Source organism: Dermacentor andersoni, chromosome 6 (assembly GCF_023375885.2).
Source record: "Dermacentor andersoni chromosome 6, qqDerAnde1_hic_scaffold, whole genome shotgun sequence".
Lineage (NCBI taxonomy): Eukaryota > Metazoa > Arthropoda > Arachnida > Ixodida > Ixodidae > Dermacentor > Dermacentor andersoni.
In genome coordinates, this window is record NC_092819.1 from 17007079 (window position 1) to 17020160 (window position 13082).

A 13082-nucleotide genomic window follows, 5' to 3' on the forward strand; every position below is an offset into this window, starting at 1 on the left:
TAGGGCGCCAGCTGGGACCTTCAGCCAGGATCGAATTATCCGAAAAATCTAATAAACCAGGGTCTAATTAACAGAAGTCTGCAATACTGTGAAACCCTTTGCTTCCCAATTCCTGTTACTCATTTGCTTAATGTGAGGCGGTGTTACTGTGACAATACTGTAATTTCCAGAGTTATGTGTCTGCACATCCTTCCCTCAATGCACAAGCTCAGGAAGTTGCACTTGCTTATAAGCTGAGTATTTCTGCTGCACAGTTACCTCTCTCCATTTGCAACACACACACCACATTGAAGAGGAGCACACCTTAGTCAAGCCTGGATGCCCAGGGAACTCCACCAGAAGGTCCTGAATCCTTGTCACCAAGCGGCGCAAGGGACCCTCGCACAGAGATGTCTCTTGCAGATCAGCATCATGGTAGAGGTCAAGTTGGTGGCCTGAATAATGACCTTTTTTCACTTGTTTACCTTCCACCAGAACTTCCTGCTCCAGGGGAGCTGTGTCTAGGCCCAACTCGAACGACCAACAAGAGACCAGATGGCAGCCTTGCAAGGCCACATCTAGCATTGCATCTGCATGTACAAAAGGCCTCAGAATCAGAGAAAATGTGCAATATGGCATGCTAGTTGGAAAGGACCAATGTAATCTCAGAGCAGAGAAATGACAGTAATGGTATAGTTCATTGGTTTCCACAATGCAAGAACTCAAGTCACATGGAAGCGAGCCTACTGTAAATCAGAGCCAGAGAAAGTGTGCCCTAGCCGAATGCTCCGCCGCTAAAGTTAAAAGCAGAAACACATCAGAACTGCTCGAACTGCAAACAAACATGGCTGACACACAAGGCACCCAACATAACAGTAACATGACCGGAACTCTGTCAGATTCTTAGTTACACACTGTATGGGTGCCTCTGAGCACTCTCAATAAACCAAGGAAACACTAACGTGGTATTTTGCTGGGCTAGTTCATTTACAGAGAAAATTGGAGAGGTGGAAGGGTTTCTACTGCCTTTTGAACCCTTCCCCTATCCCCACAACACAAATTTCACAAGAATTGGCAAATCAATTCTGCAGAAATCTGCAAGGGGGAGGAAGTTTCAAGAAATTGATAATTATTTTTCACACAGCTGATCCCAGGTGGATGACCAAAATGTTCCCTTTCAAGAAAATAAATTACTACAAGCGTGCATCCAAGACTCCCAATGAAACAAAACAGAAAGCTCCATACAAAAATTATCACCTTACCCAGGTGAGCACCATGCTGCTGCAAAGTGCTGCGCAGTGCCTCGTGGCGCAGCATCAAAGCACCCAGGCAGTCGGCTTTCTTTTCTGTTGTGTTGGGGTCAGCAAGCAGGCAGTAAGCTTGCCACACTTCCAGTGCTTCACTGCCACTGAAGGCAATTGCTTGTGCCACTGGCAATATTTTCTCAGTCTGTGCAGGTTCATCTTCATTGTCTTCAAACTCCTGTAGCAGGCAAGATCGCAAGCCTTGAATGCAACCAATCCTACATACCACAATACTAAAGCCACATCAGTAAGACGCAACACCGGTTCGCCATGTGAATAAAAGCTAAAGGAAGCCAAAACTAGCTGTAACACACTTCCTCAAAGCTTCAAAGCTTCCTCATTTGCTAGTGCAATTGTGACATGGGTGCATTTTATTCCCGGTGTGCAGCTTTGTGCTCACACCACTGTGAGGAGAGAGTGGTAGCGTAAGTGGACTGAGAGCTCCAAGTGAGGCAAGGCAAGGTGCAGTTCTCGAATGCGGTGCGCATGTGGTTGACTGTAGTTGGCAGGGGAAGGACAAGGTGGCATGAGTACGGTTGCGAGAGAGGAAGGAAGATGTGGGTGGTGCACAGTGTGTTACATGTGGTGTGTACGGATGGACAGCATGTGGACAGCATGGGGGAAGAGTCACGGAGTGCAGCAATAAAGGGAGTGTTTGCGACGAACATGTCCGCGTGTTGTCATTTGTAACAAGTGGGGACTTGTCTGGGATCAACATGGAGGCAGTGGACGTGCCAGAAGAGTTGCTGCAGCATCTGCTGATGCAAACTAATGGCTCCACCATGCAATGTGAGCAAATTGCGGCAGCAGTTAGACAAAAGCTGATGGTGGCTAAGGCAGTTCTGGCAAGTTCTGTGACAGCAGCAGTAGTGGTTCAACTTTCAGGCGACGCAAGTGAATGCATTCCACCTGGCAACAGGTTGATCCCAGTCTGCTACATCCCTAAAGTGCAATATCGAGTGGACTACGGGCAGCCGCAAACAGCGCTTCCTGTGTGTGCCAGACTTATTTCAGAAATCTCGACCACCTGGGGTTCTTTAACGTGCACCTAAATCTAAGTACACGGGTGTTTCGGGTGTTTTCGCATTTCTCCCCATCGAAATGCGGCCGCCGTGGCCGGGATTCGACCCCGCGACCTCGTGCTCAGCAGCCTAACACCATAGCCACTGAGCAACCACCGCGGGTACACTTATTTCGGGACATTGTTCTCGGCAGGGACTTTTTGAGTTTAACAAGCATCTCTATACATGTAGCACTAGGTGGATGGACTATTGGCACTGACTCACATTGCATTGTGCCATTCACTAAGCACGACAAGGGTCCAGCCACAGTGCTTGCAATAGAGGAAGATGAAAAGTCTTACCACTTCCACACCTTCTTCCAAGAAGTTCTTCCAGGTCCTGACAAAGGGACTAGCATTCCAACTGAAGAAGGCAAGCATTATGCTGTAGCAACAAAACTACAATCAAGCATGAAGCTTGACGACTTCAGCCTCTGGTTTACTACAATTCCTGGGTGTACCGCCCTCACTCAGCACTGCATAGGCACAGGGGATAATGTGCCTGTGAGATGGAAGCTCTGTCAGTGAATGCTGAGAAGCAGAAAATCATTGAAGGCTGCGTCCATAACCTCCTAGAGCAGGGTGTTATAAGGCAAAGCAGCAGTCCTTGTACTAGCACCCAGTGCTCGTCGCGAAGAAGTCTTGACGCTACTGGCTTACTATACACAACCGACCATTGAATGCACGAACCAAGGTACCTGCCTACCTAGTGCCTCGAACGGACTGGCTCTAGCATAACTTGGCCAAGCTCAGTGGTTCTCAAGCTCTGATCTTTCCCAAGGGCTTTTTAAGATTCCTGTTTGCGATGCCGACATTATAAAAACGGCCTTCATCTGTTATCAGGGTACATTTGAATTTGTCAGGATGTCCCTCAGGGTGGCAGGTGGCCTGGAACCTTTTCAAACCTTGATGGACGATGTGCTATAGGGAACCAATCACCACTTCACTATGGCATTTTTAGATGATGTTCCAGTTTACTCAGAGACGTTTGAGAGTCAAGTTGAGGAGGCGAGTAAAGTGCTGCAATGTACTGAAGGTGTTGACCTTAAGACCGGACAAAATATAGGTGTGCCATCAGTCCCTTAAGTTCTTGGGCCACATCAACTCACCTGGGCAGTGCAGACGAGATGAGGAAAAGGTGCGTGCAGTGCTAGATTACCCAATGCCCAGCACAATTAAGCAGTTTCAGGCCTTCCTGGGGCTTGTTGACTATTACAGGAACTTGATCCGACACATCTCACTGACAGCACCTGTGCTCACGGACTTTCTGAAGAAGAATGAGCCATGGCAGTGGGCAGAGAGCCAAGAGCAGGCTTTCGCTGCACTCACGCAATCCTTAGCTCAGGATGCAATTGTGGGCCTTCCAGATCTAAATCGACCTTTTGTGGTTGAAATTGATGCAAGCAGTGTCAGCATTGCAGCTGTGCTACTGCAGGCTGGCCCTGATGGACTGCAGCCTGTTTCTTTCATTAGCAGATGTCTTACAGAGGCCAAAAGCTATTATACTGTCCTGGAGTGGGAGTGCCTTGCAGTAATATGGGCAGTGGAAAAGTTCAGGGCCTACCTTGAATTTACCAAGTTTGAGATTCGCCGTGACCACTGGTCCTTTGAGCACTGACCAAGCTTTGCCCAGGGTCAGGCGTAGGGTGCTATGACTGCAGGGCTTCAACTGCTGAATCAAGCAAAGATGGAGCTTGGCAAATATACCCATAAATTCCTTGAGCAACGCCCCTCTTCAGTGTGAAGACCACCCAAGTGATAGTCCGCATGAGAGAATTTGCCATGGCTGCGCCAGAACCTGAACTGAAAATTACATTTGAGGAAGTAGCGGTAGCCTTGGAAGAGAGTGCCAGACTCTTAGGTGACACAGGACGGCTCATCCAAGAAAGGCTCTTGACAGCCATCTCTCAAAACTGAAGACCGTGGCCCAAGGAACTAGGCTTCCAGGCTCGGACCCTGATTACCAAAGTCTTCTTCATGATTTGGCAGAGAAAACAGAACTGGAGCCAAGCAGACTGCTGGTTCAGCAAAGAAGTAACAAGAAGGTACCATGACTGCCTGATCCCCTCTGACACCTGGCACTGCAGAAGGCACACTACCACTCAACTGCAGGCCATGCCGAATTTTTCAAAACCATGAGACGTGTCTCAGCACGGCTCGTCTGGCTGAGCATTCGGGCTGACATATCAAAGTATGTGCAGTGCTGTGCTGACTGTCAGCGCACAAAAGCTAGAAGCCAGAAGCCTGAGGGTCTCATGAGCATTCAGTGGGCCACAGCTCCCACTCAAAATAAGTTCAAACAAACAAACAAGTTCGGTGTAAAACTGAGTGCAATGGCACTGGTGCAAGGAAATGTGTTTCTATATGAAAGCTGATCACCTGTGCTGTGTCAAACAATATTATTCATGTGCCTCTCTTGATTAGACTTAGCTTTGTACCTTATTTATACTCTTTTCCCCTACAATGCCGAATTTGGGTGGCGTAGGTATTTGCATAAATAAATAAATAAATAAATAAATATAGTTTCATGGATGGCCCATGGCTCTATGCTGCTCTAAAAGGGACGCGTGCACATTTACTGGGACAGATCATATTGGGTGTATTGGACTGCATGGTGGAATGAGGTCGATTGCGGAGAGGCAACAGCATGTGCGTTCGCTACTTTTATTATGCTCTTGCTGCACTGCCAACTCAAGCTCTCTCCTTTTTCATAGCTGTAGACTTTTCTTTTGATAACACAGAACACAGGAATGAAGATGAAGAACATCCCTTTCTGAGTTGTTGAAAGCATATGTAGGTGCCCTTTGTACCTACACTCTATTTTCAGGTGTGTTAGAAAGCAGATGCCCCTAATAACCCAGATGCGAACGTGGTGCCAGCAATCGAACCTTTGCAAACTGATGTATAAACCTCTGAAGACATCAATAGCATGGCTTTTCTGCAGAATTCTGAAGCTGAGTGGTTGAGCTCCACATGTAATGAAGCATGAAAATGGAGAAAGAAGAAAGAAATCTCACCTTCAATTTGCAGCATGGTTCCGAATAAGTGATGGGCTTTGTCATTCTGCTAATTTCACATTAAAATCTGACCTTATATTCATGCAGCTACAATGATTAGCCTCATTGTGTATAGCTCACCTGTGTATAGCTAGGGAAGAGAGCCTGGCGCTGCTGCTCATCCAATACTTCCTGGCTCTCCTCACCAGCATGAGTACGATACTGGAAGAGGCTATGTTCCCGCTCCTTCTTCTCCCGCTCCTCTTCTTCATTGAGCAGCCAGGATGACATCAGCTGGCCGAGCACAGGACGTGCTGCCTACAAGACAAACCATGGCCACCTCACCTGCTTCAGGACACTGGTAATGCTGTTAGACGGGTTAGTTGTTTACAGGAGTACCGATTCATGGTACCAACGTGGTATTAAACAGGATGCAAGAAGAATATGCAGACAAGACTGGTAGTATTTGATGCCAGACTGGAAGGAGCCAAAATTATAGATTGAGAGAACACTGCACGCATATAGAAGCAACAGCAGGGCCAGGATATCCAGCTGATCACTACTGAAGACCTCAGTATGGCCCACTTTTTGATAACACATGTTGTTTAAATCAGAATCAAACAGATTGATCTTCAAGGAATCTACAATCAAGAAAAAAAGTGATAGTATTCTTGTACGTATAACCTGTATCGATAATTCAAAACATTAAACAGTAAAGTTGGGGTGCGAGTTATATGCAAATTTTGCCTTGAACTGTGGCTTCACGGCATTACGTGCCACACTGTCGTGATGCCACAGTTCAAGGCAAGATTTTTGGCCATTTGAAGTTTCATTAACTATGGGCAGTCCAACGGGCCCGCGACGGGGCAGAGAGGCTAGGCCTGTCTGTCCCGATGTGGGAGCAGCCCGCTACGTCCTAGTGTACGTTCCGATAGACCTCAATAAATTTTTTCCATTCATCCATCCATCTCTTAGGGAACCCTACCCTCTCTCCACTCCTGCATGTTGAAGATATTTTCTCCCCACTTTCATGGTCGCCTATTCTATACTCTTTACTGGGTGCCATTTTGCATTTACAGTTAGCGAATCGTGCACGTGCCGCCAGCAAACTTGTTTGTCACCCATTCCCGTGGCGTTTCCTCAGTCCACACGTTGCAGTGCTTCGCAATACGGTGATGAGCCAAATAATAATTGGGAATTTTGGCTCGTTCACGTTTACTCCATCACCTTTGCTCATGCAATAGCTGCTTCGTCCACACTGTCATCCTCTGTTGTGTGAATGCTAGCTGCGAAGTGATCCGATTCACATTACATACCACATTACTGATTCTTCCATGATATTGTCCAGCGTGCAAATCCAGCTTTATCAGCATCGCCGAAGAACGGGCGAACAGAGTTGCCGGCCAAAGATACGATGTGGATGAGTCGTGCATCCGCAAATTGACATGGTTTTTGTAAAGATTTAGGTGTTGTTTTATGCAGTTACTTTTGCGGATTATATGTGCTGATATTTGTTTTCTTTCAGGGCTGTTGTAATTGGGGGTGCGAGGTACATGTGGTGGTGGGTTATATGCAGAAAAAAGAACGGTAACTGCATTTGCACTGGTTCCATTGTTATCACAAAGAAACGAATGGACTTTCAGTCAGAGGATGAATGCCCAGGCAGTAATACTGTCACCTTCCATTAATTCGATCCTTAGAGAAGGTCCCTGCTGCCGCCCAAGCACTTCAATGGACCAAAGCTCTCGTTATTTCGATCCTAAAATTGGCCTTTGCCAGATAATTTGAACTTGATCTGTGAGCATGCACATGCCTGACCCTCATGGTGACATTATAGCGACCCCTTTGGTGGCAGCATCTGTCTCGGCAGAGCTCCGGGGCCAAAGAATGTGTTGAACACACGTCATCTCCCGTCAAAAACATCCGTTTACGTCTTTCCCTAGGAAGTAATAACTGTAGCTCACAATGTCTGATTACAGTATTTGCCCAATTCTCACAGGTGGCTTTTTCTTTTCAGGAAATTTGGGCCGGATATTGCTTGCACAATACCAAAACTGCCTTTGCAACATTCGTATGTTTTAAGCATTACACAAATGTATTGCATCGAAGCTGACTTTAGAAACCTGCTGCCGTTGAGCAACATTTATTTAGACCATTTTTCTTGCCAGAAAATAAAGTGCACATTATACATCTACTTTGTTTAGGAGCTTTACTGGCATTTCTACATTGTTTTTCTACTTTGGACACAAATAGAGTGTGCATATGTTGAATTCAGGGGCATGTTAGAATCGGGGAAATCTTGCCAAACGAAGTAGCACTATGTTTTGGTGTTTTTTCTGTCTGACAGATAATCTGATCAATTTCACCAGTCCCGTCAAAGTCAAATTAACGGAAGTCGACCGTACTTATTAGCCTAAAATGAATACATACAGTAGGACCCACATATAACCACATGGTTTTAACAATATGTTGGTTATAACAATTAGAAGCTGCTGCACCGTCTACTTTTGTATGTTTTCTTGTGGTGAAATAACCCGCTTACAACAATGCCCCGACGCCGCATTATCGGTTATAACGATGAAGTCTGGCTGCTGGGTGTTCAAACCGAAAGGTAGTGAAATGTGAAATCTTTGAAAGGAAAGAAAAAAAGAAAACGAGAAATTTGAGCCGTTGCACGATGGGCCGCTACTACAACAGCTGCCGCGCGCTTATTTTATAGCCATCTCCGCGTGCCTCTCTCCCGTCGCCCTTCCACCCCTCTGAACATGAATGGGCTGCGCCCATAGCTCTATGCCGCCCTTCCCTCTGAAACACAAATGGACCACGCCAACTGCATCACAAGCAGATTAGGCAGATTGCTAGCATGTTGCTCGCTGGCTCCTCATTCAGGGCAGTTCTGCAAACAATTTAATCGCTCGCGTTCATCTTTGTTGGTTGCATTGAAATCGTTCCTGGCCACGCGGTTTCTCAGCCTCGTTTGACTTTCCACCGAAACGGAAGATGACTGAGCCGCCCGCTGATCATCGGCAATGCACGACATTGTCAGTGAAAAGAAAGCGCATGGCTACAGATTTGGAAACTAAGTCCTTCTAACCGATGGTGATCGTCGCAAACGTGCTTGCATCAGATAGCGATGACGACGACGGCAGCGATGATGTGATAGGGCAGGCTGCCTCAACGTTGTCTCACAGGAGGGCTGGCAGATCAGTTCTCTCCCTCCGGGGCTTCGTTTTCGTGAAGAACCTTCTGCTGCACTACTTGGTGTACCTGGATGCCTTGAAGACGGATGTCGGCAAGCTTCGTGTAAAGCATGCAAGGCTGACGGACATAGGGTTTTCTCGTGCAAGCAACAAGTAACAAGCAACAAGTATGTGGCGAGATGCTTGTGGTGATCCCGCCTCAGCGTTTCTTCTGGATTCATCAAGCTGATAGGCTGCCACGGCAGCCTTCTTGCAATTCTTTAAGGCCCCTTTCGGGACCACCAAAGCGATGCCTCGCAGGTGCTCGCATATCGCTTGCCACCGGTGACCCCTCTTTGCAGTTGCTATAGCAGTGCCATTCTTTAATGCTGACAGCCGCGGCTTGTTACACGTGATCGGAGCGCCCAGGAAGCAGTTAAACGAGGGAACACAATCAGCAGCCGGATGGAGGAAGGTAGTGGGGAGGGGCACTGGCCTGTCCGCCATTAGAGTTTTCTCACAGCAGCTGTGCCATCTCCCTATTTTGATTTTTTCATGCAACTCGGTTATAACAATGGAACTTTCGTGGCACTTGAGTATTGTCATAAGTGGGTTCAACTGTACCTAAATGTCGTACAAGAACAAAGCCATCATCAAGCATGACTATGCACTAGAATCAAGTGAAGTGAGCTCTCATGTGAAGAAGCAACTAAGATGCTAGTTGGTGAGTATGCTCTGTAAGAAGTATTGCTATCTGACTGCACACTGAATATAAAGCGAACATTGCTTGAATCGGCACTATACATGCCTGTCTAATGGGTATTAAGCCTGCCTATCATATGCAGTGCTTGGTCACTGTCTGGAGCAGATTTTGCGGAGAAATTTTAAGGGATTTTAAGCCTTTCAAGTGTATTACAAAGCAGCTTCAAGCCCCAAAGAAACATTGTTTGACAGCTTGGGAGTTAAACGCTGTCTTCAGCAAGGAGCAAACTTATTTGGTTTTTGCACACTACTACTAAATAAAGGAAAAAAGGCTTAAATAAACCCAAACCACCGCCAGCCACCACAAAGCTACCAACATAACTGGAATGGCTTGACTTTTGGACTGCACAGACTTTGCATATGGAGGTCCAAAGAAAACCTGCTTAGCTTAGCATAAGACAAAACTCAAATGTTTTTATGCACCAGACAAATATTTAAGGGTTCCCAAAGTCTTGAGAGTGGAGTTCTGATGTTTAAGGGTATCAAGAGTTGCTACGAATCATGTTAATAAAAGACTGGCTCATAATGAATTCATCATGTCTACCCTGCCTCATCTCACCATGTCCAAAAGCACAACCTACCTTTAGCCAATCGATTGCCCTACTATGGTCCTGCTTCTGGCCAGAGACAAGCTCCTGCAGTGCAGATCGAAGCAAGAGGAACTGGTGGCGCCTGTTAGTTATAAGAGTCATCAGCTGTGGACTTGAGAGCAGCGCAGACAGGTGGTGCGGCAGCAGGGCAGATGGAAAGGTCAATGACTGCTCCAGCAGGTGCAAGCCCTCCTGCACAGCACACCATAAACATCATGTATGCTGCTGCTAGACAAACCACTGAAATGCCACAGCAAAGGCATGAAAGAGCTTGTGCAGCCCTGATACCCACACTCGAAACGCTGCACTTGGACGTTGCCAACACAGCAAGCATTCGAATGCCATGCGCCAGCTGTGAGAAAGAAAAAAAAGAAGACATAACAAAAAGGTTAGAAATACCATGGGAGTGATCCCAGAGCTCTACCATAATCACATAACACAAAATAAAGATGTTTGCATCTTACAAAATGAAATTAAAGAGAGGGCTTTCCATTTGGGAACAAACCTAGCTGGTTAACAACGAGAGCAAGACAGCAGCACTTAATAACTGCAAATGCTCATGCTATTAAAATATTGTCATGGATGCCAAGCTATAGTGAAAGTGACAAGGCACAGCCATGCATAGTGACTGCGCTGAAGGCTTGTATAGCATAGACAACTTATAGTGTAAGTCGCTGAAGTTGCAAACATCCACACTATAAGCGGCACTGCACTATAACCAAAACATTTTTCAATGCTGCACACGTGCAAAACATGTAGACCAAGCAGCCGCACTTATCTGTGAATCAAAACATGTAATCGAGATGTTTGCATCCATTTTAATTTATGAACGCTGGAAGGTCAATATCCAGAAGCTGCAGTCCTCGCTTGAAACAGATAAAGCAAAACAGAAAAAAAAAGAAAAGAAAAAAGTACCACACAGAGGAAAGTAAGTTGCTGACTAAATTTTCAGACCCACTCATTTAATTGAAATTTTCCGCAGTTCTGCCACCAACTCCACAGAACTAATATATAGCAGTGACTGAAATTTGGGATGCTGTACAGTGTCTTGTTCAATTTTTTTAACAGATCCTCGTGCTGTGATCTGTGGTATCAAAAACACGGCGACCACAAACTAAGTTGCCGCCGTTCGAGTGTTGCCTGTGCCATCTGTGCCCTCACTTTCATTCTCGAAACTTTGGTTGCAACTTTGGTTGGCTCTTCCCAAAGATGCGGGCTGTAGCCAGTGGCAGTGCAGAGTGGCATGCCATTGCGGGAAGCTCACCCTTGATACGTTTGTACCCGTACAAGATTGGGCATGCGATCACGCACACAGGCTGAACTTTTGCAACTTTTGACCCTTTCAATAAAATTACAGCTAATTTTCCCTGATAGAGGCACAAATGCCCCGAGTGTTCCCTGAGTTTTTCCAGATTACTCAAAATCCCTGAGAATTCCCGGTTTTCCCGGTTGGTAGACACCCTGATCCGGATCAGCATCAACCAACTCACCTTCTTCCAGGACAAGACAGATTTTCCCTAGGAAATTGATGGCACCTTTCGCTGAGCAGAGGAGGACCTGGATGTGTATTTGCATCGGTTTGAAAGGACAGCAGCTGGGCAAGGCTGGGAGAGGAGCGAGTGGGCTAACGCTTTAAGCCTGTGTTTAGTGGGCGAGGCTGCGAGTCTCTTCGGACGTATGCCAGCAGAAGAGTCATTAGACTATGACAAGGCGAAAAAAACATTATTGCAGAGACTCAGGTTGACTGCAGAAGGGTTCTGGGAGAAGTTTAGGTCATGTAAGCCTGAAGATTCAGAAACAGGCAAGCAGTTTGCGTGTCATCTAACAAATTATTTTGAGAGGTGGATAGAGCTGTCCGAGACAGACAAAACGTATGAAGGGGTTCGCAACAAAGTCATGGGTGAACAATTTCTTGCCAGCTGAAGCAGCAGTTTGCAATATTCCTTAAACAGAGAAAACTGTAAACTGTGGAGCAAATGGCAGAACAAACAGACCAGTTCATAGAGGCACAAGGATTGAGATGTATCCGGTTAGGTAATTTAGCGGTGAACTGCTGAGTGAGAGGTAATCGTCACGAAGCACTGGAAGTGTGCCAGTTGTGCCAAAAGAAAGGTCACAGGGCAGACGAATGCAGGACTAGATCCATGGATAAGACGGCATGTATAATGAGGTCAAGAGAGGATGGACAGAGAGAGCAGTACGGGCCTGAAGTGGAAGGCGAGGGACAAAGATGCAAAGCTAGTCTTGAGAGACACGGGAACCAATACCATTTTATTGAGGAGGAGTCTAGTGCCACCAGAAAGCATGACCGGGTACTTTAAACCAGTAGTCTTGGTGGATAAGTCCATTAACTATCTGCCAGAGGCACAGATTCAAATATTGACACCGTTTTTTACAGGGCTGGTCACAGCTAGATGTGTGGAGGACCCCTTTTATGATTTAATTGTGGGAAATGTACCTGGGGTGAGGAAGGCAGATGACCCAGACCCAAGTTGAAAGAGGACAGGGAAGGACGTGGAAGAGAAAGAACACTCGGAAGTGCCAAAAGAGGGGATGCAAGAGACAGACGTAGCGGCTGCAGTACAAACACGAGCAAGCAGTAGTGCCAAACCTCTGACAGCATTGCAGGTTACAGCCATTAATGGATAAAATATAACCACAGGAGAATTTAAAGAAATACAGAAAGAGGATGAGTCAATACGGAAGTGTGAACTAGAGATAAGGGAACTGGTGCAAAGGAAAATGAGTAGGACAGTAGTGGAGTTTATAAAGAAGAATAACCTATTGTACCGGAAGTGTGTGTTTAGTTCATGTAGGGAAGCACTGCAGTTGATGGTTCCGAAGGAGCTGAGGGATACAGTACAGTCAACGACTGAATTTTCGGACGCCCAAATTTTCGGACATGCCTGATATTTCGGACGTCTTCGCGGCACCGCCACGAGCCCCATAGAATCAATGTATAAGGATATCTGAAGTTTCGGACGCTCGAACCCCCCGCCGTCCAATTTTCCGGACTTTTTGACGGACGGAAGGAATTTTTGGCTCCTCGCGCAGCGCCCTTGAGAAGGAAATCCACTTGCAGCCGAAGCATATCACCGCTTTGAAGCACAACTAGCCGAATCTAGTCGTCACACACCGATTTGGTCTGGCCACGCTGGCTATGTTCATCGCCGCACTTCCGCCTCCGGCGGAGTTTCCGGAGCGGCGCCATT

The 13082-nt window shown here is 46.5% G+C and overlaps 1 protein-coding gene across 1 annotated transcript in view; it reads right to left on the reverse strand.

The window, feature by feature from the left end:
- Positions 1-13082, reverse strand: part of LOC126521268 (midasin) — a 386114-nt gene that overhangs the window by 116429 nt on the left and 256603 nt on the right. The window contains exons 49-53 of the mRNA XM_050169921.3: positions 10163-10222; positions 9862-10062; positions 5481-5657; positions 1242-1461; positions 304-569 (exon numbers count right to left, since the gene is read on the reverse strand). Coding sequence (XP_050025878.1) covers positions 304-569; positions 1242-1461; positions 5481-5657; positions 9862-10062; positions 10163-10222 — 924 coding nt within the window. The remainder of the gene's footprint in view (positions 1-303; positions 570-1241; positions 1462-5480; positions 5658-9861; positions 10063-10162; positions 10223-13082) is intronic.